The 26,389-nt window shown below is 41.4% G+C and overlaps 1 protein-coding gene across 8 annotated transcripts in view; it reads left to right on the forward strand.

Annotated features, from left to right (window-relative positions):
* Window positions 1-26,389, forward strand: part of FMN1 (formin 1) — a 445,431-nt gene that overhangs the window by 128,795 nt on the left and 290,247 nt on the right. For 6 of the 8 annotated variants that reach the window (XR_012373582.1, XR_012373583.1, XR_012373584.1 and 3 more), the window contains one exon: window positions 17,938-18,055. Coding sequence is in view for 3 of the 8 variants with exons in the window: in XM_073876758.1 (XP_073732859.1) it covers window positions 17,938-18,055 (118 nt within the window). In the remaining 5 variants the exon portion in view is untranslated. Of the gene's footprint in view, window positions 1-14,599; window positions 16,322-17,937; window positions 18,056-26,389 lie in introns of those variants that run through there. The other 2 variants (XR_012373586.1, XM_025884106.2) reach the window with 1 other exon arrangement.

Here is a 26,389-nt window from a genome sequence, read left to right on the forward strand (position 1 = left end):
CTATCCAACAAGAAGATCTAACAATTGTAAATATCTCTGCCCCCAACATGGGAGCAGCCATCTACATAAGCCAACTGTTAACCAAAATAAAGAGTCATATTGATAACAATACGTTAATTGTAGGAGACCTCAATACTCCACTCTCAGCAATGGACAGATCATCTAAGCAGAAAATCAACAAGGAAACAAGAGCTTTGAATGATACACTGGATCAGATGGACCTCATAGATATTTACAGAACATTCCACCCTAAAACAATAGAATACTCATTCTTCTCGAGCGCACATAGAACTTTCTCCAGAATAGACCACATACTGGGTCACAAATCAGGTCTCAACTGATACCAAAAGATTGAGATTATTCCCTGCATATTCTGAGACCACAATGCTTTTAAAACTGGAACTCATTCACAAGAAAAAATTTGGCAGAAATTCAAACACTTGGAAGGTAAAGACCACTCTGCTCAAGAATGTTTGGGTCAACCAGGAAATCAAAGAAGAACTTAAACAATTCATGGAAACCAATGAGAATGAAAACACATCAGTCCAAAACCTATGGGATACTGCAAAGGCGGTCATAAAGGGGAAATACATAGCCATCCAAGCCTCACTCAAAAAAACAGAAAAATCCCGATTTCACCAACTAACTCTACACCTTAAAGAACTAGAGAAAAAGCAACAAACGATGTCTAAGCCATGAATTAGAACAGAAATAATTAAAATTAAAGCAGAGATCAATGAATTAGAAACCAGAAACACAGTAGATCAGATCAATGAAACTAGAAGTTGGTTCTTTGAAAGAATTAATAAGATCAATAAACCACTGGCCAGACTTATCCAAAAGAAAAGAGAAAGGACCCAAATTAATAAAATTATGAATGAAAGGGGAGAGATCACGACTAACACCAAGGAAATAGAAACAATTATTAGAAATTATTATCAACAACTATATGCCAATAAACTGAGCAATCTGGATGAAATGGATGCCTTCCTGGAAACCTAAAAGCTGCCAAGACTGAAACAGGAAGAAATTGACAACCCGAATAGGCCAATAACCAGTAACGAGATTGAAGCAGTGATCAAAAACCTCCCAAAAAACAAGAGCCTAGGGCCTGATGGATTCCCTGCAGAATTCTACCAAACATTCAAAGAAGAAATAATACCTATTCTACTGAAGCTGTTTCAAAAAATAGAAACAGAAGGAAAACTTCCAAACTCATTCTATGAGGCCAGCATAACCTTAATCCCCAAACCAGGCAAAGACCCCATCAAAAAGGAGAATTTCAGACCGATATCCCTGATGAATATGGATTCCAAAATCCTCAACAAAATCCTAGCTAATAGAATCCAACAATACATTAAAAGGATCATCCACCATGACTGAGTGGGATTTCTCCCCAGGTTGCAAGGGTGGTTGAACATTCGCAAATCAATCAATGTGATAGAACACATTAATAGGAGGGAGAAGAACCATAGGGTCCTCTCAATTGATGCAGAAAAAGCATTTGACAAAATACAACATCCTTTCCTGATTAAAACTCTTCAGAGTATAGGGATAGAGGGAACATTCCTCAAGTTCATAAAATCCATCTATGAAAAACCCATAGTGAATATCATCCTCAATGGGGAAAAGCTGAGAGCCTTTCCCTTAAGATCAAGGATGCCCACTCTCGCCACTATTGTTCAACATAGTACTAGAAGTCCTAGCAACAGCAATCAGACAACAAAAAGAAATAAAAGTATTCAAATTGGCAAAGAAGTCAAACTCTCTCTTTTCGCAGACGACATGATACTTTATGTGGAAAACCCAAAAGACTCCACCCCCAAATTACTAGAACTCATACAGCAATTCAGTAATGTGGCAGGATACAAAATCAATGCACAGAAATCAGTTGCTTTGTTATATGCTAACAACGCAAGTGTAGAAAGAGGAATTAGAGAAACGATTCCATTTACAATAGCAACAAAAACCTTAAGATACCTCAGAATAAACCTAACCAAAGAGGTAAAGGATCTATACTCTAGGAACTACAGAACACTCATGAAAGAAATTGAAGAAGACACAAAAAGATGGAAAACTATTCCATGCTCATGGATCGGAAGAATAAACTTTGTTAAAATGTCTATGCTACCCAGAGCAATCTATACCTTCAATGCCATCCCGATCAAAATTCCAATGACATTTTTCAAAGTGCTGGAACAAACAATCCTAAAATTTGTATGGAATCAGAAAAGACCCTGAATCACCAAGGAAATGTTGAAAAAGAAAAAACAAAGCTGGGGGCATCACGTTGCCCGATTTCAAGCTATATTACAAAGCTGTGATCACCAAGACAGCATGGTACTGCACAAAAACAGACATATAGACCAATGGAACAGAATAGAGAACCCAGATATGGACCCTCAACTCTATGGTCAAATAATCTTTGACAAAGCAGGAAAAAACATGCAGTGGACAAAAGACAGTCTCTTCAATAAATGGTGCTGGGAAAATTGGACAGCCACATGCAGAAGAATGAAACTTGACCATTCTCTAACACCATTCACAAAGATAAACTCAAAGTGGATGAAAGACCTCAATGTGAGACAGGAATCCATCAAAATCCTAGAGGAGAACATAGGCAGTACCTCTTTGACATCAGCCACAGCAACTTCTTTCAAGATACATCTCCAAAAGCTAGTGAAACAAAAGCAAAAATGAACTTTTGGGACTTCATCAAGATAAAAAGCTTCTGCACAGCAAAGGAAACAGTCAACAAAACAAAGAGGCAACCCACAGAATGGGAGAAGATATTTGCAAATGGCACTATAGATAAAGGGCTGGTATCCAAGATCTATAAAGATCTTCTCAAACTCAACACCCAAAAAACAAATAATCGAGTCAAAAAGTGGGCAGAAGATATGAAAAGACACTTCTCTGAAGAAGACATACAAATGGCTAACAGACACATGAAAAAATGTTCATCATCATTAGCCATCAGGGAAATTCAAATCAAAACCACACTGAGATACCACCTTACACCAGTTAGAATGGCAAAAATGGACAGGGAAAGAAACAACAAATGTTGGAGAGGTGGTGGAGAAACGGGAAGCCTCTTACGCTGTTGGTGGGAATGCAAGTTGGTACAGCCACATTGGTAAACAGTGTGGAGGTTCCTCAAAAATTTAAAAATAGAGCTACCCTATGACCCAGCAATTACACTCTTGGGTATTTACCCCAAAGACACAGATGTAGTGAAAAGAAGGGCCATATGCACCCCAATGTTCATAGCAGCAATGTCTGCAATAGCCAAACTGTGGAAAGAGCCGAGATGCCCTTCAACAAATGAATGGATAAAGAGGATGTGGTCCATATATACAATGGAATATTACTCAGCCATTGGAAAGGATGAATACCCAACTTTTACATCAACATGGATGGGACTGGAGGAGATTATGCTACGTGAAATAAGTCAAGCAGAGAAAGTCAATTGTCATATGGTTTCACTTATTTGTGGACCATAAGGAAGAGCATGGAGGACATTAGGAGAAGGAAGGGAAAAATGAGGCGGGGGGAATTGGAAGGAGAGATGAACCATGAGAGACTATGGACTCTGAGAAACAAACTGAGGGTTCTAGAGGAGAGGGGCGTGGGGGGATGGGTTAGCCTGGTGATGGGTATTAAGGAGGGCACATACTGCATGGAGCACTGGGTGTTATATGAAAACAATGGATCATGGAACACTACATCAAAAACTAATGATGTACTGTATGGTGACTAACATAACATAATAAAATTTTTTAAAAAAGAATGCTATCATAATTTTAAAACATAAAAAATAAAATAAGAAAGTTGAAATAGTTGATTTTTTAAAGACTTTTCTTATTCTTTTTTTTTTAAAAGATTTTATTTATTTATTTGACAGAGACACAGTGAGAGAGGGAACAGAAGCAGGGGGAGCAGGAGAGGGAGAAGCAGGCTTCCTGCTGAGCAGGGAGCCGGATGTGGAGCTCGATCCCAGGAATCTGGGATCATGACCTGAGCCAAAGGCAGACACTTAACCACTGAGTCACCCAGGTGCCCCAGAGTAGTTGATTTCTAATATTTCTGAAGTCCTGTTCAGCTTCCCAGCGCTTTGATTCTACCCACATTCTTCCATAATCCTAATCTCCTTCCATAGGATGTCATTTAACAAGTGTCTTTGAGTGCTTGTGATGTCACAATTTCCTCAGGTCTCACCATTGGTATCAGACTTCATGTACTAAGATAAAACTCCAAACCCCATTTCCACCCATTATACCACTCACATCTGTATCCACGGTTTACTTACTGTCCCCAGTCCACTGGTCTAAACTTGTCCTCCACAGCAATAGTTTCTACATCCTTACTTACCCTTAGTAATTTTAGCTCCTTTCTACTTTCCTCAAGTAATCATCACATGAAGCTAGTTGAACCACTTTAGAAGCTGGAAGCGATTAGTCATTAAAAACAGGCCCAGAACTTGAAGTAAATTAGGTAAGAGAAACAGGAGGAGACTCATGTAGCCTAACACTGTGAAATTAATCTCACTTGCTTTACTTTTCCCTTGCCTTTCTGGGGTTTTATGAGAATGTGGGGAAGGAATTATCTAAACTGAATGATGTGGGGGAGGGCTGTAAAGAGTAGAGGTTGGGAGGACTTTAGGAGGTTTTTCTTTTAGGCAATGTCCAATTTCTACAAGTTGACTTAGTACTTTTTAATGCTGATTCCTCTAATCTTATGAGAGCCAAGAAGGTTCTACTGATGCTCTCAGGCAATGGGCCTTTTTTCTTGCAATCATTCTTGTAGGCTTATTTCACCAGGTGAAATAGTTTGTTGGACTGATGTTCTTATTGTCGTGAAGTACAGGTGCCTTCCGCCTCAGTCTGAGAGGATGGTGAGATAAGAGAAACTTGGAGAATTCACTGCTAGTAAATTCTCCACACAAATATCTGTCCAGTTTTCAAGTAGCTGGGTAGCAGTTTTTCTTTTTTTTTTTTTTGAGATTTTATTTATTTATTTGAAAGAGTGAGCACAAGTGAGGGGGAGGTGCAGAAGGAGAGGGAGAAGCAGGCTCCCCGCTAAGCAGGGAGCCCAATGTGGGACTTGATCCCAGGGCCCTGAGATCATGACCTGAGCAGAAGGCAGATGCTTAACTGACTGAGCCACCCAGGTGCCCCTGGGTACCAAGTGTTTTTAACAAATAGTTACAAAGAACATCACATGGGTCAAATACTACGTGTTTTAACTTAGTTGTCTAAGGTGGGTCACTTTATCTGGCCTCTTGCACAGATATAGCTATTATAGGGCTTGAGGGTCTTGACGTCAGAACTCTCAAGGAGCGTGAGTTTCCTGTCCTCTTCTAGCTGGACTAAGAATCAGATGGACAGGAGACAGATTAACAGGAAAAAAATCAAATTTAATTTCATACATACAGGGAATCCACAAAGACATGGAAATTCCAAAGATAAGCAAAATGGGGTATATATGTTATCCTAAACTAAGGAGAAAGGGGTAGGGGTCTGGGACTTTGAAAGGAAGGAATACAATTCACAGGGAAATAAGAGCGGATGTTTGGTAACTAGATGTTTGTCCTGCCATACAGATGGGTCACTCAGATAAAATTTATCACTGGTAGTAACCATTATTCTGGGGAAGACCCCGAATTCAGATTCTTCTGAGTGGTTAAGGGAGGGGCAAAACTTCTCTCAAGCCTGCAAAGTCTCAATTGCCTTCAACACAAAATAATTTTCATGCCATGGTGGCCCATCTTGGGGTGGCCTGCCCTTGGCACATACAGAACAAAAGAGATTCAGGAGAGGTTGTAAAGGAGAAAGTTTTGGCTGGTACTGGTTTTGTGTAGTAGTTATTTAATAAGTATGTATCACAGAGTAAGACACTGAGATAAGTGATGTCCAGGAGAAGTGATTATTTTCCCCCTGAAAATGTTAAAGCGTTAAAAATTTCATTTTTCAAGACCAATCAACTAAGATCAAATTTGCAGTCTTCTTAAAAATCCTAGAAGAGAGCACAGGCAGTAATGTCTCTGTTGACTGTAATAGTATATTTCTAGATATGTCTCCTAAGGCAAGGGACATAAAAGCAAAAATAAACTTTTGGGACTATGTCAAAATAAAAGGTTTCTGCACAGTGAAAGAGACAATCAATAAAACTAAAAGACAACCTACTGAATGGGAGGAGATATTTGCAAATGACATATCCAATAAAAGGTTGATATCCAAAACATATGAAGAGCTGATACAACGCAACACCCAAAAAACACCAAATAATCTGATTAAAAATGTGCAGAACACATGAACAGACATTTCTCCAAAAAGACATACACTTGGCCAAAAGACACACAAAAAGATGCTCAACATCACTCATCAGCATGGAAGTGCAAATCAAAACTATAATCAGATATCACCTCACACTTGTCAGAATGGCTAAAATCAACAACACAAGAAACAAGAAGTGTTGGCGAGGATGTGGAGAAAAGAAACCCTCTTGAACTGTTGGTGGGAATGCAAATTGGTATAGCCTTGTAGAAAACAGTATGGAGGTTCCCCAAAAAGTTAAAAATAGAACTACCCTACAATCCAGGAATCCCACCACTGGGTATTTCCCCCCCAAATACAAAAACGCTAACTCAAAGGGATGCAAGCATCCCTATCTTTATCACAGCATTATTTACAATAGCCAAGATATGAAAGCAGCCCTAGTGTGCATCGATAGATTGATGGATAAAGAAGTGAGGTATGTGCGTGTGTATATAATTTATTTATATTTATAAATATATATAACACTTCTTTTTTTACATTTTTTAAATTTTATTATGTTATGTTAATCACCATACATTACATCATTAGGTTTTTTTTAATGTTTTATTTATTTATTCATGAGAATCAGAGAGAGAGAGAGGCAGAGGCAGAGGGAGAAGCAGGCTCCCCGCCTAGCAGGGAGCCCGATGCGGGAATCGATCCCAGGACCCTGGGATCAGGACCTGAGCCGAAGGCAGACGCTTAACCATCTGAGCCACCCAGGTGCCCCACATCATTAGTTTTTGATGTAGTGTTCCATGATTCATTGTTTGCGTATAACAGCCAGTGCTCCATGCAGTACGTGCCCTCCTTAATACCCATCACCAGGCTAACCCATCCCCCCACTCCCCTCCCCTCTAGAACCCTCAGTTTGTTTCTCAGAGTCCATAGTCTCTCATAGTTCATCTCCCCCTCCGATTCCTCCCCTTCATTTTTCCCTTCCTACTATCTTCTTTTTTTTTTTTTTAACATATAATGTATTATTTGTCCAGAGGTACAGGTCTGTGATTCAACAGACTTACACAATTCACAGTGCTCACCATAGCACATACCCTCCCCAATGTCTATCACCCAGCCACCCCATCCCTCCCATCACCCACCACTCCAGCAACCCTCAGTTTGTTTCCTGAGATTAAGAATTCCTCATATCAGTGAGATCATATGATACATGTCTTTCTCTGCTTGACTTATTTCACTCAGCATAATACCTTCCAGTTCCATCCACGTCATTGCAAATGGCAAGATTTTGGGGTTTTTTTGATGGCTGCATAATATTCCATGGTATATCTATACCACATCTTCTTTATCCATTCATCTGTCGATGGACATCTTGGCTCTTTCCATAGTTTGCCCATTGTGGACATTGCTGCTATAAACATCGGGGTGCACATACCCTTTTGGATCCCTACATTGGTATCTTTGGGGTAAATAGCCAGTAGTGTAATCGCTGGGTCGTAGGGCAGCTCTATTTTCAATTTTTTGAGGAACCTGCATACTGTTTTCCAGAATGGCTGCCCCAGCTTGCCTTCCCACCAACAGTGTTGGAGGGTTCCCCTTTCTTCACATCCTTGGCAAAATCTGTTGTTTTCTGACTTGTTAATTTTAGCCATTCTGACTGGTGTGAGGTGATATCTCATTGAGGTTTTGATTTGGATTACCCTGATGCCGAGTGATGTTGAGCACTTTTTCATGTGTCTGTTGGCCATTTGGATGTCTTCTTTGGAAAAATGTCTTTTTATGTCTTCTGCCCATTTCTTGATTGGATCATTTGTTCTTTGGGTGTTGAGTTTAAGAAGTTCTTTATAGATTTTGGATACTAGCCCTTTATCTGATCTGTCATTTGCAAATATCTTCTTCCATTATATCGGTTGTCTTTTGGTTTTGTGGACTGTTTCTTTTGCTGTGCAAAAGCTTTTTATCTTGTGAAGTCCCAATCGTTCATTTTTGCCCTTGCTTCCCTTGCCTTTGGCGATGTTTCTAGGAAGAAGTTGCTGTGGCTGAGGTCGAAGAGGTTGCTGCCTGTGTTCTCCTTTAGGATTTTGATGGACTCCTGTCTCACATTGAGGTCTTTCAACCATTTGGAGTCTATTTTTGTGTGTGGAGTAAGGAAATGGTCCAGTTTCATTCTTCTGCATGTGGCTGTCCAATTTTCCCAACACCATTTGTTGAAGAGACTGTCTTTTTTCCATTGGATATTCTTTCCTGCTTTGTCGAAGATTAGTTGACCATAAAGTTGAGGGTCCATTTCTGGGTTCTCTATTCTGTTGCATTGATCTATGTGTCTGTTTTTGTGCCAGTACCATACTGTCTTGATGATTACAGCTTTGTAATAGTGCTTGAAGTCTGGAATTGTGATGCCGCCAGCTTTGCTTTTCTTTTTCAACATTTCTCTGGCATTCGGGGTCTTTTCTGGTTCCATACAAATTTTAGGAGTATTTGTTTCATTTCTTTGAAAAAAGTTCATGGTATTTTGATAGGGATTGCTTTAAATGTGTAGATTGCTCTAGATAGCATTGACATCTTCACAATATTTGTTCTTCCAATCCATGAGCATGGAATGTTTTTCAATTTCTTTGTGTCTTCCTCAATTTCTTTCATGAATATTTTATAGTTTTTTGAGTACAGATCCTTTGCCTCTTTGGTTAGATTTGTTCCTAGGTATCTTATTGTTTTGGGTGCAATTGTAAATGGGATCGACTCCTTAAATTCTCTCTCTTCTGTCTTGTTGGTGTATAGGAATGCCACTGATTTCTGTGCATTGATTTTATATCCTGCCACTTTACTGAATTCCTGTATGAGTTCTAGCAGTTTTGGGGTGGAGTCTTTTGGGTTTTCCACATAAAGTATGATATCATCTGCAAAGAGTGAGAGTTTGACTTCTTCTTTGCCGATTCGGATGCCTTTTATTTCTTTTTGTTGTCTGATTGCTGAGGCTAGGACTTCTAGCACTATGTTGAATAGCAGTGGTGATAGTGGACATCCCTGCCTCATTCCTGACCTCAGGGGGAAAGCGCTCAGTTTTTCCTCATGGAGAATGATATTCACTGTGGGTTTTTCATAGATGGCCTTTATGATATTGAGGTATGTACCCTCTATCCATATATTCTGAAGAGTTTTGATCAAGAAAGGATGCTGTACTTTGCCAAATGCTTTTTCTGTGTCTATTGAGAGGATCATATGGTTCTTGTTCTTTCTTTTATTAATGTATTGTATCACATTGACTGATTTGCGGATGTTGAACCAAACTTGCAGCCCAAGGATAAATCCCACTTGGTCGTGGTGAATACTCCTTTTAATGTACTGTTGGATCCTATTGGCTAGTATTTTGGTGAGAATTTTTGCATCCATGTTCATCAAGGATATTGGTCTGTAATTCTCCTTTTTGTTGGGGTCTTTGTCTGGTTTTGGGATCAAGGTAATGGTGGCCTCCTAAAACAAGTTTGGAAGTTTTCCTTCCATTTCTATTTTTTGGAACAGTTTCAGAAGAATAGGTATTAATTCTTCTTTTAATGTGTGGTAGAATTCCCCTGGGAAGCCGACTGGCCCTGGGCTTTTGTGTTTTGGGAGATTTTTGAATCCTGCTTCAATTTCTTTAGTGGTTATAGGTCTGTTTAGGCTTTCTACTTCTTCCTGGTTCAGTTTTGGTCGTTGATACATCTCTAGGAATGCATCCATTTCTTCCAGATTATCTAATTTGCTGGCGTATAGTTGCTCATAATATGTTCTTATAATTGTTTGTATTTCTTTGCTGTTGGTTGTGATCTCTCCTCTTTCATTCATGATTTTATTTATTTGGGTCACTTCTCTTTTCTTTTTGATAAGTCTGGCCAGGGGTTTATCAATCTTGTTAATTCTTTCAAAGAACCAGCTCCTAGTTTCGTTGATCTGTTCTACTGTTCTTTTGATTTCTATTTCATTGATTTCTGCTCTGATCTTTATTATTTCTCTTCTCCTGCTGGGTTTAGGCTTTATTTGCTGTTCTTTATCTAGCTCCTTTAGGTGAAGGGTTAGGTTGTGTATTTGAGACCTTTCTTGTTTCTTGAGAAAGGCTTGTATTTCTATATACTTTCCACTTAGGACTGCCTTTGCTGCATCCCAAAGATTTTGAACAGTTGTGTTTTCCTTTTCAGTTGTTTCCATGAATTTTTTAAATTCTTCTTTAATTCCCTGGTTGACCCATTGATTCTTTAGTAGGATGCCCTTTAGCTTCCACGTATTTGAGTTCTTTCCAACTTTCCTCTTGTGATTGAGTTCTAGTTTCAAAGCAGTGTGGTCTGAAAATATGCAGGGAATGATCCCAATCTTTTGGTACTGGTTGAGACCTGATCTGTGACCTAGGATGTGATCTATTCTGAAGAAGGTTCCATGGGCACTAGAGAAGAAGGTGTATTCTGTTGCTCTGGGATGGAATGTTCTGAATATGTCTGTGAAGTCCATTTGGTCCAGTGTGTCATTTAAAGTCTTTATTTCCTTGTTGATCTTTTGCTTAGATGATCTGTCCATTTCAGTGAGGGGGGTGTTAAAGTCCCCTACGTATTGTTGTCGATGTATTTCTTTGCTTTTGTTATTAATTGGCTTATATAATTGGCTGCTCCCATGTTAGGGGCATAGATATATCATGTTAGGGGCATAGATATACCACTTTTTTATCCATTAATATATATGGTATAGATATATATATAAAAGATATGTTTTGTGGTATATATACCATATATATGGTGTATATATATGTAAATATAAATATTCTGTTATATGTATATTTCAGCCATAGAAAAGCATGAAATTTTGGCATTTGCAACATGGATAGAGCTAGAGAGTATAATGCTAAACAAAATAAATCTGTTAGAGAAAGACAAATACCATATGATTTCCCTCATGTGGAATTTAAGAAACAAAACAAATGAGCAAAGGAAAGAGAGAGACACCCAGAGAGAGAAACATAAACTAAGAAACAGCCTCTTAACTATAGAGAATAAACTGTTGGTAACCAGAGGGTTGGTGGGTGGGAGGATGGGGGAAACGGTGGATGGGAATTAAAGAGTGTACTTGTCATGATGAAAAATAAAGTAAAATGATTTAAAACATTTGCAGGCTTCTTATTTGAAGTAAAATGATTTAAAACATTTGCAGCCGGGTGCCTGGGTGTCTCAGTTGGTTGGGCGACTGCCTTCGGCTCAGGTCATGATCCTGGAGTCCCGGGATCGAGTCCCACATCGGGCTTCCCGCTCAGCGGGGAGTCAGCCTCTCCCGCTGACCCTCTTCCCTCTCGTGCTTTCTATCTCTCATTCTCTCTCTCTCTCAAATAAATAAATAAAATCTTTAAAAAAAAAACAACATTTGCAGCCTTCTTATTTGAACATTATGGTCAAACATTTTTCAATTCCTTAAATGACCAGCAACAGTAACATTTCTCATAGTGTGAGAGAGTCTATATTCAAAGATCTATTTGAATTACCATGATGTTCTTTCTTACTGATCTTATTTAGATGGTCCCTGCTTGCTTTCATTCAGAATTGTCTTATGGTCCATCTATTGCTATTCTGACTGAGTTTAGAGTATGAAGTACTTACAGTGTAAGAACAAAGTGTCGCCTCTTTCTTGGCTGATTTCCCCTGTTAAACTTCATGTTTCACGAACAAGGAGGGCTGGAGTTTTCTTCATCTTTATATCCCCGGAGCCTCGTACATAGTTGGTGCGTAAAAACGATGGTTGGATGACTACATCTTTGTAATAGAATTATGTTTCATAAATGGAGGAGAATTGTATGGGGAGAGTCTCTTACTGTGTTTCAGTCTAGAGGACTCTGTGTCTTACCTGGAACTAGTATACAAGCCAGCTCAGAAACTTATTCTGGAAATCAATAATTAGTTAGGTGGTAATTAGAAGAGTGGTATGCAAGGCAGGACGAGCAGCTACAGAAAACAAAAGCAAACAACAGCAGAAGAAGCCTTTGTAAACGACATAGACGAGTCGTCCCCAGGCACTGAGTGGGAACGGGTGGCCCGGCTGTGTGACTTTAACCCCAAGTCCAGCAAGCAGGCCAAAGACGTCTCCCGCATGCGCTCTGTCCTCATCTCCCTCAAGCAGGCCCCCTTGGTGCACTGAAGAGCCACCCTGTGGAAACACTACATCTGCAAGATCTTAATCCTACTCAGTGAAGCTCTTCACAGTAATTGGATTAATTATGTTGAGTTCTTTTGGACCAAACCTTTTTGTCTTTAGAGTTGATCATTGTTTGTGATTGCATGTTTCCTTCAGCTCTGTTCTTGCTGGCAGCCAGAGAGGAGGGGGAGGAGTTGGGGGGGGGGAAGCCTCCCAAAGGTAACCTCAACCTCTACTTTTGTGCATTATTCTGAGAATAAATTTGTTTCAAACAAACAAACAAACAAACAAACAAAAAAAGGCTCCATTAGAAAATGGAGCCTTTCAGTTGAAAAGGCTGACACAAAGTAGGTGTCACATCTCTTCCTCACACTCCTGTGTTGGATGCTCTGTGTAGGGCTTAAGAAGACAGATCTTATGATCTGGTGTGGTGATTCCTTTTTTCCTCAGACTTGAAGAAGCAGAAGAAGTCTGATTTTTATCGATGGGCATTTCCTCTGGACAGGAAACTGTTCTAAGACTTAAATGGTGCCGATAAAGTTTTCTGTGTGTCATGGTGGCCTTTTGATTAAGTGGTCCCTAATTAGTAATCCCAAACCCACTAGCCTCAGGAGCAAGTGGGAAAGTCTCCATTTAGACACAAGGTCAAATCAGGGACCAGGAAGTGACCTCTTAACTTTCCCCTAGGGGTTGGTGGGATATTATAATATGTACTCTTTTGTTTGTGAGGGTTCCTTTTGAATGCATTGCTAGAAATGTGTTGCTATCAGAATTTCTCAGTATTAATACTTTTGGGGGAACATGATTCAAGTCATCAGTGTGATAGTCACAGCCGTTCCCTGATGCAGACCAACAAAGACTGTTGTTTTGCTTGTGGCTACAGCTTCTCTTTTGCAGAATAAATTGCTGTTTGTGTTTAATACTTGGGCTCCATCTTCCTGCAGCTTTGGTCAGAGAGCCAGTGATTACTTTTAAGCCAGTTTGACTGTCCTGATCCAGCGCAATAACTTGTCCATCGCGGGTGCTTGCTAAATGCCTGCTGACGGGACCAGATTTGAAAAACACTGAGACCTTCAGGTAGGACAGGAAGCTGTCCCAAGAGGCAGTTAGCTATGCAGCTAGGAAACAGAGCCGTAATTTTTCCATGTCCTTGGTTGCCAGGTTCCCAGCATATAATCAGAGGGTTGGAAACTACCTTGAGCTGATGTTTGATGGTGATTTGGTCCGTCCTGTTCTTGTTTTAGGCAAATTGGGTCTGTGATAGAAACCTGACTGACAGAGAGCTTTCAGATGTCTTGCTCTTTAGGGGAATGTGGCTCCTTGGGGACCTTTGCTGAATCGCTTTGCCTAACAAGGCAGGTTGTGTGTTACCTTGTAGCAAGCCAGGTTTCACTTAGTTGGTTGGATCGCTGAAGCAGAGAGGGGTGCCCTTCCGCCACCAGGATTCCTAAGGAAACCAGGAAGTTAGAGCTGCTGAGCAGAAGCCTGAGGTTGGCACAGAGCGTGTGGAGGGTAATCATTCCTGCCGGGCTGGGGCTGTTTACTCTGCTGGCCTAAGGCTGGTGGACACTGGGCGTGGTGGGCGTGCTAGCCTCAGTACCTGTTTGTAGAACAGTGAGACACCAGGGCAGAGCTAAAACAGCAGTAATCTGAAACCAGTCCTGTTGGTTCCCCCTCACCCCTGGCCCCGGCAGCTAAAATCTGCATTCCAGATGAGACCTGCAGGGAAGCGGAAGAAAGCATTAAAAAAAAAAAAAAAAAAAAAAGTTTCAAGAGCAGTAAATTACTGCTTTTGAGAGTTCTGGGCATTTTGAGATCGTCTATTTCTTTACTTGCTTTTCTTTGCTTTGGGTTTTGTAAGTGACTGTTGATCTGTGTGTGCTGCTAGGTTTTTTGGCTGGAATGGGGCCCAGGCTTCCGACCAAAATTTAGATGGCAAAAGGGAGCTCCTCAAAAGCGTTTCAGTCAATTTCTGCTGATTCACTTTTGAATCTCTTGGGCTGCTGGGCGAAGGGGGGTGGGGTGTGGGGGGTCAAGGGCTGTCAGGATCTGCTTGCCGGCTCAGCACGCTCTGGAGCCTCCCTTGCTCACCAATGAGGAAGTTGAAAGCTACCGGGAGGCACTTGGGCGGAGCTCACAGCGAAGTCCTGGGCCGGGATGACTGGGGGCAGGCTGACTTTCCCTCCGACAAAAACCCTTTTGTCCACGGGAATAAATACGGAAGTCCCAGAGGAGCAGCCTCCCCAGTTCGTGTGTAGTAAGGTGTGCAGCCTCAGCGGCGTCTGGGCATAAAGCTCCGCGGACTTCTCACAGCTGGCCCGGGCATACCATCCTCGCCCACACTCCGGAAGGAGGGCCCAGCAAGTGACCTGAAAGAGACCAAGTGTGCTTGCTCTGCGGCTGAGTCAGGCTGCCGGGTACTGTTGCTCTCTGTCCTGTAAGTTCAGAGCCGATGGTGTGGATAAACTGAGCGAGCAGGGAAAAGTGACAAAAGTCAGAACCTGCACCAAGGGCATTGCCGAGACATGGAGGACGCTGGAGACTCTCTGAACGGCAGTGATGATGTCTCGGAACCAGAAAAACCTGAAGCCAGACTTGAAGTGGCTCAGTCGATCCTGAGCAAGTTCTCTATGAAAACTTTGTTTGGGTTTACAAGTAAGTTGGACTCTGTGAAGCCTGATGAGAAAGACGCGGTACTGAAGGCATTCCACAGTTTAGCTTTGGATCCAGCACCTCAGCGGGATGATCCCAGCCAGGGCTCGGATTGGCAGGCGGCAGAGGCGCGGGTTCTACCTGACCTTGGAAATGATGGCAAGACTGCGGGGGTGGAGCCGGAGTCAGAGGGAAATCAGGGACTAGCAGGGGCAGGGATTTCTCTCCCTGGGCAAGAGCTGCTCCCACTCAGTACTCAGAGTGTGGACAGAGACAATGTCATTATGGTCCGTGGGACCCTTGTGAACACCACCAGTGATTCCGACTCTGATGATGGTGGTCAGCAGCCAGAAGAGGGAAGGAACACCAGCTACCCACCGTCCTCCAGTGTTTTATCTGAGCCATCTGAGGATCCCAAAGAAAAGCCACGTGATCGTAGGGAAAATAGCACCACTGGGGAAAGGGAGGATGCAGAGCTCTGTGCAGAAGATCCTCAGAGGACTCCATCTGAGATAAGTAGCAAACCACAACCTGGTGATGGTAGCCTTCAGACAGAGCACAGCCCCATCCAAGGACAAGCTGCAGAAGAAAGTTCCCCAGTCCTCCCCACAGTAACAGACCAGAACTTGAGTGTCGGTGTCACCAAGAATGCCTCATCTAAAAAAGAAGTCCCCGGAGAGAAGTCATTGCAGCTTCCAGCCTTTTTTAGCGGGCTTCGTGTGCTCAAGAAGGGGGCTACAGGTGAGGGAGGGGAGACCATCACTGAAATTAAACCAAAGGATGGCGACCTGGCTTTGCTCAAATTGACACAGCCTGTTCAGAAGTCCTTAGCCCAGGCAGGGCCTCAGACAGTGAAGACTGGGGAGAAGACAGCTGACGCGAAGGCCACTCCCACTCTCCTGGAGCAGCTCTCTCAGCTGTTCATCCTTGACATGCCCAAAGCGGAAGTGAAGGCAGAAGACCCCGAGCAGCCCAGGAAGGAGGAGATGGGCTGCAGTGCTGCCCAGGAGAGCCAGAGTGGCCCCAGTGGAGCCCAGACCCGGGGTGGAGAGGTCAAGCCAAAGCCTCCAGAGACAGCCCTCGAGGCCTTTAAAGCCATATTCGTTCGCCCCCCCAAAAAGGGGACCACAGCTGACACCTCTGAGCTGGAAGCTCTCAAGCGTAAGATGAAGCATGAGAAGGAGTCCTTAAGAGCTGTGTTTGAAAGATCCAGGTCAAGGCCAGGGGACGGCCCCTCTGATTCCAAAAGCGTATGTAGAATTGGGTTTGGGGTTTTGTCGTAAGATGCAATGCTGCTGTATTTTTTTTTTTCAGGTTTCCTGTCAAAGTGAATCCCAGTTACCTATTGTTAGTGAGTCTCTTCTAGGTGAAAGAGGATTATGATCAAATCGTCCTTGCAAGGAGTATGCAGTTAAACTAGCGATTTCTGTCTTCCTTATATTTTTTCTGGAGTGTCAAAAGAGGGATATACATAAAGATGTGAGGGCAGAAAGGGAAAACTGTCACTCTGAGTTTAAACATTAATAGTAGATGTTCTTTTCTTTTTTAAGATTTTATTTGTTTATTTGAGAGAGAGAACATGAGAGAACACAAGCGGTGGAGAGGAAGAAGCAGGGATCCTGATGTGGAGCTCGATCCCAGGACCCTGGGATCATGACCTGAGCTGAAGGCAGCCTCTTAAATGACTGAGCCACCCAAGTGCCCCAATAGTACATGTTCTTATAAAAAACTAAACAGCACGCGGAAGCAATGCAATAGGGAGATAGAACCCACATTTCCTCACCTCTTAATTATACCTCTGCATAAACTCTATTTTAACTTTGAAAGTCTGCCCTTTGGCGAAATATGTGTTTGTGATATGATTAAAATGTTCCGTGTTCGTTACAAGGCATCCTGATCACTGGGTTTAGAATGAGACCTGGTTTAAATTCTAATTCTGCCATTTACTGGCTGGCTGACCTTGATCACCTCAGAGCCTCCATCCCTTCATCCACAAAATGAAGAAAATAACCCTTACCTTATACGGCAGTTGTGAAGAGTAAGTGAAGTTAGCACATGGTAACCATCTAATTAGGGATTAGTGTTACTATTAGGAGAATTAATTCAGGTAATTTATAAAGACTAGCAAACACCTGTCCAGTAGATCTTAAATGTTCATAACAACAATAGAATTTTAGTATTTCCTCAGCTTGTAATTATCATTCCCTCTTATGTAGTTGATCAGTTAAGGTGTTAAAAATTTAAAAATCTTTTGGAAACATTCTTAGGATGTAGTTGAAAATTAAACACAATACAGCATTCTCCTAGTTGTAAAAATCAACCCGTAGGCTTGAATATGAAGCCTATGTCATTTATTTAAAGGAAAGAAAAACCAGTTGAAATCAACAATGTCGAGTGCTTAGAGAAATTTATCTTGACCTACAGCTATTGATCATGGAAGATGCAAAACTAGTCTTTATATTATAAAATACCCTGGAGTTGTTTGGGATACATGTATAATCATTCCTATAAATGTACCTGATCATAGTGCGTTTATATCTGTATCTTCAGCTCAAAGTTTGTGATTTATGAAAAAAAAATAGTTACATGATAAACATCATCTATTAATGGTTGTATCGTACTTGGCCTTGAGGGTTTTGTTTTGTTTTGTTTTGTTTTTTGTTGTTTTTTCCACCCTTACAGATCACTTTACCTTTCTGGAAAAGGGTCACTCTGTAGGGAGATGTTTCAATTATAGTGAATAAGGGCAATGTGCAACTGGCCATTAAAATTAATTTTGGATTTACAGGTAGCACGTTTTCAGGGGTTAATTCGCTCTGGCCACATTTCATGTAACATATTCTTTTCTTTACCTGCTTTTCAACAGCCGGACCACAGCCCCACTGAGCAGGACGATAGGACTCCAGGCAGACTCCAAGCTGTCTGGCCACCCCCGAAGACAAAAGACACAGAAGAAAAAGTGGGATTGAAGTACACCGAAGCAGGTAATGTGAAAAGAAGCCAGGTACCCGTGGAACGAATCCTTTGCTGCCGTGGCTTTTAGTGCCAGTTCAGTCCTCCCAGAATTTGAGTTTTTGTTTCTCTGCAAAATGTAAGGCTTTTTTTTTTTTTTTTTTTTTGGTTGTGCTGTTCAAGGGAAAATTTGCACAATTATCATTAATGCATTTCTTAGAGATGAAAGGTAAAGGCCATGGAATGAATGAAGGGCGGCCGGTGTGGAAAGTAGGAGAACCTTTGGGGGACTAACAGAGCAGGTAGATTACACATTCCTCGGGAAGCAGATGGTGGGCCCTCATACTGTTGCGAGCCGGCAGGTTTGCTTGAAGAGGCAGCCTATGAGTCTCCAGAGCTGCGATCTGATTTGTTGTTTGTCTTTGAGAATGCTTTCCAGCTACAGGAACCTTGTGTGGAGTGAATGTACAGAGACTGTATCAGTTACTCGTTCCCTTTTGTGAGACAAAGCTTTATTTAATGCATGGGCCAATTTTAAAGCAATCTAACTCTTTGGAAAACTTCCCAGGAGCTTTGCTTGAATATATTAAGATGGAATGGGCATTTAGATATTTTTACTCTACCTGAAAGGTTCACATGAAATAAAAAAACAAGAATTAGAGGATGGTGTGTCTTAAATGAATACATGTGTTTATGCATCTCTGGTGAAACCTCTTTGTCTTCTTCCTGATATTTCAAGATTACCTATGCAGACATATTTTTCTGGTTGTCTTAGGGTATGTGTGTATATAAGGATCAGTCTATCCATTTAGAGAAAAGTGCTTTCCATTCCTATTCACTGACAGACATAAATGGATCAAATTTGGGGTGGGTTAGTAATACGTGGTTTTTCTGCAGTATCTTGTTACTTCAGTGATTAAGAACACAGATGCGTTTTGAGGTGGCAATGAATCTTCAGTTCTACAACCTGATGGCTTTTAGCCTTGATTTATGCAATTGCAAACTTCTGACTATCCCAAGACTACTTCACAGCATTTGTTTTCTGCAGTGCTTGACTTTTAGAATGAAAAGTATCTTGGCCTTAGTGAAAAACAATATATAGCTGATCCAGTCTTCTTACTTACAGTTGATTTTTCCAAAATTGGAGTGCTTGTTGTTACAATCATTGAACCACCTGCCAAATTCTTTCTCATGATCAGGCACAGTTTGAACACTTAAAAGTACTGAAGTTTGCTTTAATGAAAAACCAAATTCTATGAGTTTCTTATTCCTAGTTTATATTGGTGACCTAAGTCCTGTTCCTACGAGTAGATTGCAGCAGTCTTCTTTGTAATGATGAGCATTTGCTGAGTAAAGAAGTTAGAGAAGTTACGACTCAATGTCATAAATGATTTTTCAGCCCACTTCAAGTAATATTTGTGGGGCATTTATACCTCTGCAAAAATTCCTTATTCCAGAAGCTCAGAGGAACACTGTAGTTGACCTCATCAGTGGCTTTCCCAGTCTTGGCTTGTCATGATCTGTATTCTCAGAGCTTTCTAAGGTCTTGGATGAGATGGGGGGGAGGGCAGGACAGATAATGATAGTGCTGTGGAATGAGCTGTGATAGTACAGTGACCGAGTGGGCTGGCTGTGGTCTGAAGAAGACATCCAAGTCCCTAACCAGTTCCCACTGTGGCTGTGTTCCTTACCATGCTCCCTGGGCTGGTGCTCTGCTTCCTGAGAGCCTTCTAGGAGCTCCTTACTCTGCTGATGTCCTTTTGGTGGGTATCAGATAAGACTAAGATACCCCTGCACCTGCAGTAAACTTTTTATTACCCCATTACTTGATACCAGCATAGGGTTGCCTTGTCATTTATTGCTAATTTTGAGGATGTTAACACTTTCCTTGTGATTTTCTTCAATTGTTGTTGGGACAACTGTTGGTTTATTATTTAAAGCATTTTGTGGTATTTCCATTCGTTTCTCTGCCTTTAGGGAGACATACAAAATTTGCCACTCTGTAGAGAGAACAGAAACAGTGAAATTAGAATCAACATATTTCAAAGGGTTTAAAGTCTTATGCTTTTCTATCTTCAATGCTCTTTTTTTTTTTTTTTAAAGATTTTATTTATTTGACAGAGAGAGACACAGCGAGAGAGGGAACACAAGCAGGGGGAGTGGGAAAGGGAGAAGCAGGCCTCCTGCCGAGCAGGGAGCCCGATGCGGGACTCGATCCCAGGACCCTGGGATCATGACCTGAGCCGAAGGCAGACACTTAACGACTGAGCCACCCAGGTGCCCCGATTCTCTTTATTTTTCCTGGGGTATACAAGAATCTAGTGTTCCTATTTCAAGTGTGTTGTTGGAATTCTGTGCTATCAACATTTAAGCCCAGTCCTTGGCAGAGCTGGGAGCGAGATCGTGTTTGTCATCATGCGTCCCCCATTGTCCTTGTGCTGCCCTCAGCCACTTCAGACTTGCCACTGTTTGGATTTTCCTTTATAACACTGTCGTTCAGTGATTTTTCTTCCTGAGGGCTTAAGAGACCACCTAATACTATAAACTGACCTTTTGTTCACGGATAAAAAGAAAGCTGATATCAGAGAACCTGTCCCTTTAAACTATGGCTTCCGGAGTTCTCTTACTCATATGAGGGTAACTGACTGCTGTTGCTGGTGCCCACTGCTAAGGAGGCTCTCTCTGCCACTTCCAAAGCCATCAGCCTCATCTGTAGCTGCTGACACTGTAACTACCACCCTGGGCGGGTAAAGCCTCTGGCCCCCCAGAGCTTCCAGTGACATTCTGATCACACTGTGCTCACCATCAAAGGCACTTCCACTGCCAATATATGAGCTCTTGGAACTTTGGTGATGTGCCAGCTAAGAGAATCACCAGCCCCTATCAGAGCCATCGTGCAGGGGACTTGTCACTGGTGCTGAAGTTGACCTCTTCTACTCATTGAGGGGCTCCCGTATTAATTCACTGAGCCTGAACTTCTTTCCTCAAATGAGAGTGCATTGCTTTCTCCCATCTCTTGTGCTGTGCTTTCTTATACTATTATCTATGCAATCCTGCTTTGTGTTTGGGATGCCTCGCAATAATTTGGAGCGAAAAGAGCACGACCTCTCCCCCCAGTCCTGGGAAATGGGGTTGGGACAATCTGATGGACAGATCCCATATTCTTCTCAGAATTGTTTTTCCTTCTTTGGGTGTAGGAGTTGGCTCTTGAAACAACCTTGTGGGATGATCTCGTTTTTTTAAGGAGAAATCTCTTTCAGTGAGCTCCTCATATCCTTAAATGGTTAATCAACTTAAATGGTTAATCAGTTGAGTCCATGCTACTTTACTGTGCTGCAAAACCAGAAACATCTGGATGCAGTAAACTTGATTAGATTTTAAAGCTTGGGGCAAAGTAAAACTCAATCACAGCAAAGTGAAAAGGTGTGTTGTGAAACATACAAGGGGTGCCTAAGAAAAATGTCTACCTTTATATTTGATGTGGCCAAAGCAATTCGTCTTGTGAGAAATAGATAACCAGTGTTCTCCCTCTGCTATTTCTCTTCTAATATGCTGTTCTGTACATGGCGAGGTGATATAAGGGTTAGTAACTTGCAAAACAAAACAAAACAAAACTGGAAAGCACAAGGATCCTGGTATCATAGAATCATCGAATCATACAGGGTTGAACTTATTTTTTATCTCAAGCATGAAAAAATTTAAGCCATATTATGTCACTTTTGTTTTCTTTTTGGTTTTTGAAGGATAAATGCACTTAGCCTTATTATTCTTTTGGATAATTACATATATTAATATATCAACCAGGTGCTTTCAAGAATCAGGTGACCAACTCAAACTGGATGATTTGATTGAGAATTTATTAGAACTCATTACAAAGTTGTGGGCAGGGCTTAGGGAAAGCACTAAGAGCTGGGGCAACAACAGAGGCTTTTAAAGCCCTAGACTTGAAGGGGCAAGGGTAGGAGAAGCCACTGGGGAAACCCAGAATTTTAGAGGGAGGCTGAGTGGTATGGTGAGGGCTGCCCAATAGGAGTTGTGGCCCTCAGGAGAGGGATGAAGCCGATCCACAGGGCTTGACAGGAAAGGAGCTCGGAAGTAAAGAGCCCGACTCTCTTCTTTGTTTTGTCTGCCCCATCACTGCCATTGGCCAAATCCAAAGACAAGTCCAAGGACTGGGAGCCACTTTATGCCATTCCTTTAGGACAACAGGGTCCAGCATAGGGCACCAAAAGGGGAAGTGTGGATCTGGAGCAGCAAATACAGGATACCGAGCACAGTTACACTCCCAGCAGACTCCAGGTTAGAGAGGTTCCTCAATCTCTCAGTCGGCATGGAGAATTGGCACACATTTATTTCCATTACACCTGACCACACAGGGTTCTAATACAATGGCATGAAGAAAAAGTCCTGTTTTTTATCCTGTGGGAGGATTATGTCTTTTGCTTTAATCGATTCATAGAAAATATAATGGCCATCCTTCAGAGCTTTGCTCTGTGAATACCTTCATCACCTTAATGTAGAGAGTTTATTTACTGATCTCAGTTTATTTACTGATCTAAGTATTAAATGTTTCCCTATATTACAAAATAAAATAATGAATTTTGGAAATAACCAGAAATATCCCAAAGCAAAAGAAACTTTCTGTAATTCTATTTCACAGGGAAATCATTGCCAACATTTTGGATTATGAAAGGCCTATGTGAATTGAACACTTAAAAACTTTGTTTTTAATTTTTTTTTTAGATTTATTTATTTATTTGACAGAGAGAGCACAAGTAGACAAAGTGGCAGGCAGAGGGAGAGGGAGAAGCAGACCCCCCACTGAGCAGGGAGCCCGATGTGGGACTCAATCCCAGGACACCGGGATTATGACCTGAGCTGAAGGCAGACGCTTAACTGACTGAGCCACCCAGACGTCCACTTAAAAACTTTTTGATCATCTTGTATAGGCTGCTTTTCACACTTGAAAATGTGACTGTACTTTTTGACTACATTTTAACCATGATTATATTTATAGAGATTTAGTTTTTCAAGGTATTAAAAATAATGTAAAAATGGAAACAACACTTCTGTAAGTATTTTTGCTCATAAATGTTTCATTAGGATAAATTTCTTGTGGTAGAATTGCTAAATGAAAGGGTATATGCCTTAATGTTTTCAATGTATATTAATTATCAAAGTTAATTTTTATGTAAATATATTCAGTATGAAAACAGTACTTTTTTCTTTAAGATTTTTGTTCATTTATTTGAGAGAGAGCAAGAGAGAGAGCACAAGCCGGGGTGGGGGAGGGGAGGAGGTAGAAGCAGGCTCCCCACTGAGCAGGGATCCCTGCATGGGGCTCAGTCCCAGGACCCTGGGATCAAGACCTGAGCTGAAGGCAGACGCTTAACCAACTGAGCCACCTAGGTGCCCTGAAAACAGTACTTTTAAAACAATGAAAAAAAGTTTCTGTCTTTATTATTTGTTTTTAATTTTACTTGTCTTGTCCAGTGTGAAAACATTTTAAATATTTGTGTAGTCAAATCTATTTTCATTTTAATATATAACTTTTCTTTTTTGGCTTAAGAAGTCCTCTCCTACTCAGAGCACCTATATTTTCAAATTAAGTGATTTTTTTCTAACTTTTCCTTCTTTCCTTCCATTTTATATCAAAAATTGACTTTGGTGCATAGCTTGAGGTAGAAATCCAAGACCACTTTTTTCCCCTCAGGGTACTAATGTTACAGCAGGCTTCTAGCATAGTTACTCTCTATGCTAAGCTTGGGACTGTTTCGGGCCTTCTGTGGTATTTTGTATGGGTGTCTTAATTATTTCAGCATTAAAATACATCTCAGGATCTGCTCAAGTTTTTATGCAACTTAAAAAAAAATGTTTTGGATTGCTTATTCTTCCAGAAAACCTTAGTTTACCTTGGTTTCGAAAGGATCTGTTTGGTATTTTTACTGAGATTGCATCAATTTATGAATTAATGTGAAGGTAGAAATGAGAACTGAGATCTTGAGAATGCTTAGTATTTCTATTCCAGAACATATCTTCCAAAACTATTCAAATTTTCTTTTTTGACTCGGTAAAAAATATTGCCTGAATTTTTTCTAAATATATTCCTAGGCATGTTATCTTTTAAAAAAAAAACATGATATGAATTTGTAGCTCATGATTTATTTTTCCTAAAAGTCAGATGCATTCCTAAGAATCTAGTGGCTCAAGGAACACCAGCTCTGAGGCCAGGGCTGGACTGAGTGAAGGCCACATTTTGGACCAACTGACTGATCGACTGGCTGGCTGGCTGGCTGGCTGGCTGGCTGATACCAGGGGAACCTTACCTCTGTTTTACTCTGGTTAGTGATTCTGAATATTCCGAGGCTCCTTTTAAAAATCTAACAAAATAGAAAGGTATGGAAGAAGACACTGCAGTTAATTTTGTATTCAATTCAGACTCTCCTACGCCTACCCTAGTGCCATCCCTGGACTTACCCTTACCTCCCTCCCCCCTCCTCCCCACCTCTCACCTCCCCAGGGTTAGGTGAACCTTTGATTCAGAAGCTCAGCCCAGAGCTGGGCTTCCTTTCCTGCTCATCTCATATTTTATATTATGAAGGTGGACCTGAAACATCTGATTATTTATTAGGAAATGTAAAGACCTATTATCATGGTGTGTGCCTGAGCATCCTGAGAGGAAGTGAAGTGAATTATTGTGAGTTTTACATTAAAATGGTGTTGTACATTAAAATGATACTATTTGGGAAACTGGCAGTGACTTAATTACCCATGGAAGGAGAAAATACACCGAAGAAAAGCACTTATTTTTTCTGAAACAAAGTGAACTATGCTTTTTTGGTTTCTCTTCCAATATGCATCTGGAAAAGCTCTTCCCTCCACTGGCTGCAGCTCAGACCCAGCCTGGGGCTGGGGGGATGGCTCGTGGGCTGCCCTGCTGAGAGTGAGCACTATGGCTTTGGTAGAAAAGAGAACCAACCTAGCATGGCATCATGGGTATTGGGAGTGACCAAGCTGTCGCCACATGTGGCATTTCTTGGGGCTTACTCACACCACTCAGAACCTTAGAGTAGCTCGGGAACATTCCTCTTTAGAATATTTTGGTTCAGATAGGGAAATAACCCATCCCTCAACTTAATAAAGATCCTCCTCCTTTCTGTTTTTTTTTTTTTTTTTTAAGATTTTATTTATTTATTTGACAGAGAGAGAGACAGCGAGAGAGGGAACACAAGCAGGGGGAGTGGGAGAGGGAGAAGCAGGCTTCCTGTGGAGCAGGGAGCCCGATGCGGGGCTCGATCCCAGGACCCTGGGATCATGACCTGAGCCAAAGGCAGATGCTTAACAACTGAACCACCCAGGAGCCCCTCTGGTTTGTTTCTATTTTGGGTTCCCTTGGTTATAAAGGATAGAGCTGTTCGCTACCCTTCCTAGTGAGTCAGACATCCTTGCCTCACCAGCAAGGGAGAGCTATAAATATCTTTGAATATTTTATTGGCTTACTGTACTTTAAAAAACTTCTCCATTCATAGCTAACAGGCTGTATTAGCTATGAATAGATTTTCCTTTAATGTCCTGTATCTAGATAAATGATCCCAAGTGTCTTCTTTCACAGTCTAGACAATAGGTTTGTTCATTGTGTATTTATTTTATAGGCCTTTGTGACATGTCACCATCACTTGCATGGAGTTATGGTGATAGTCCAGAAAATTGGAAGCTGTACAGACTAAGAAGCAGGAAAGTCTTGTATTTTTGTGGCCATAGAAATAGGATGTACTGGGAAATGAGAGGTGATTGGAATGTGTGTTAGGCTTCTACTTGCTACATAGCTGGGAGCTGTGGGGAGAGAGATGGACTCTTCCAACACAAATGAGAGCTAAAGCTTGATATGAAGCAGAGGGAATCCCAAAATGAGGACCAGTGACTGAGGAATTTCATGTTGTTTTCCAGGAACTATTAGTAAAGGTCTTTGGCTCAGGGGAGTAGAGGCAAGAGATTAAAATATAGAATCTGAAATTTTACAACATTAAAAACTGACAGCTGCAAACATTTTAGAAATCATTTAGTTCATCGTATTCATTTTACATACGAGAGCTAAAGGGGTCGTGACTTCCTGAAAGATACACATAATTTTTTCAAAAGATTTTATTTATTTATTTGACAGATAGAGAGCACAAGTAGGCAGAATGGCAGGCAGAGGCAGAGGGAGAGGGAGAAGCAGGCTCTCCGCTGAGCAGGGAGCCGGACGTGGGACCCGATCCCAGGACCCTAGGATCATGACCTGAGCTGAAGGCAGCTGCTTACCGGACTGAGCCACCCAGGCACCCCAAGATACACATAATTAATAAGAGCTGGAATTACAATGGGAA

Source organism: Callorhinus ursinus, unplaced genomic scaffold, assembly GCF_003265705.2.
Source record: "Callorhinus ursinus isolate GAN/ISIS: 27379988/994484 unplaced genomic scaffold, GSC_fseal_2.0 scaffold25, whole genome shotgun sequence".
Lineage (NCBI taxonomy): Eukaryota > Metazoa > Chordata > Mammalia > Carnivora > Otariidae > Callorhinus > Callorhinus ursinus.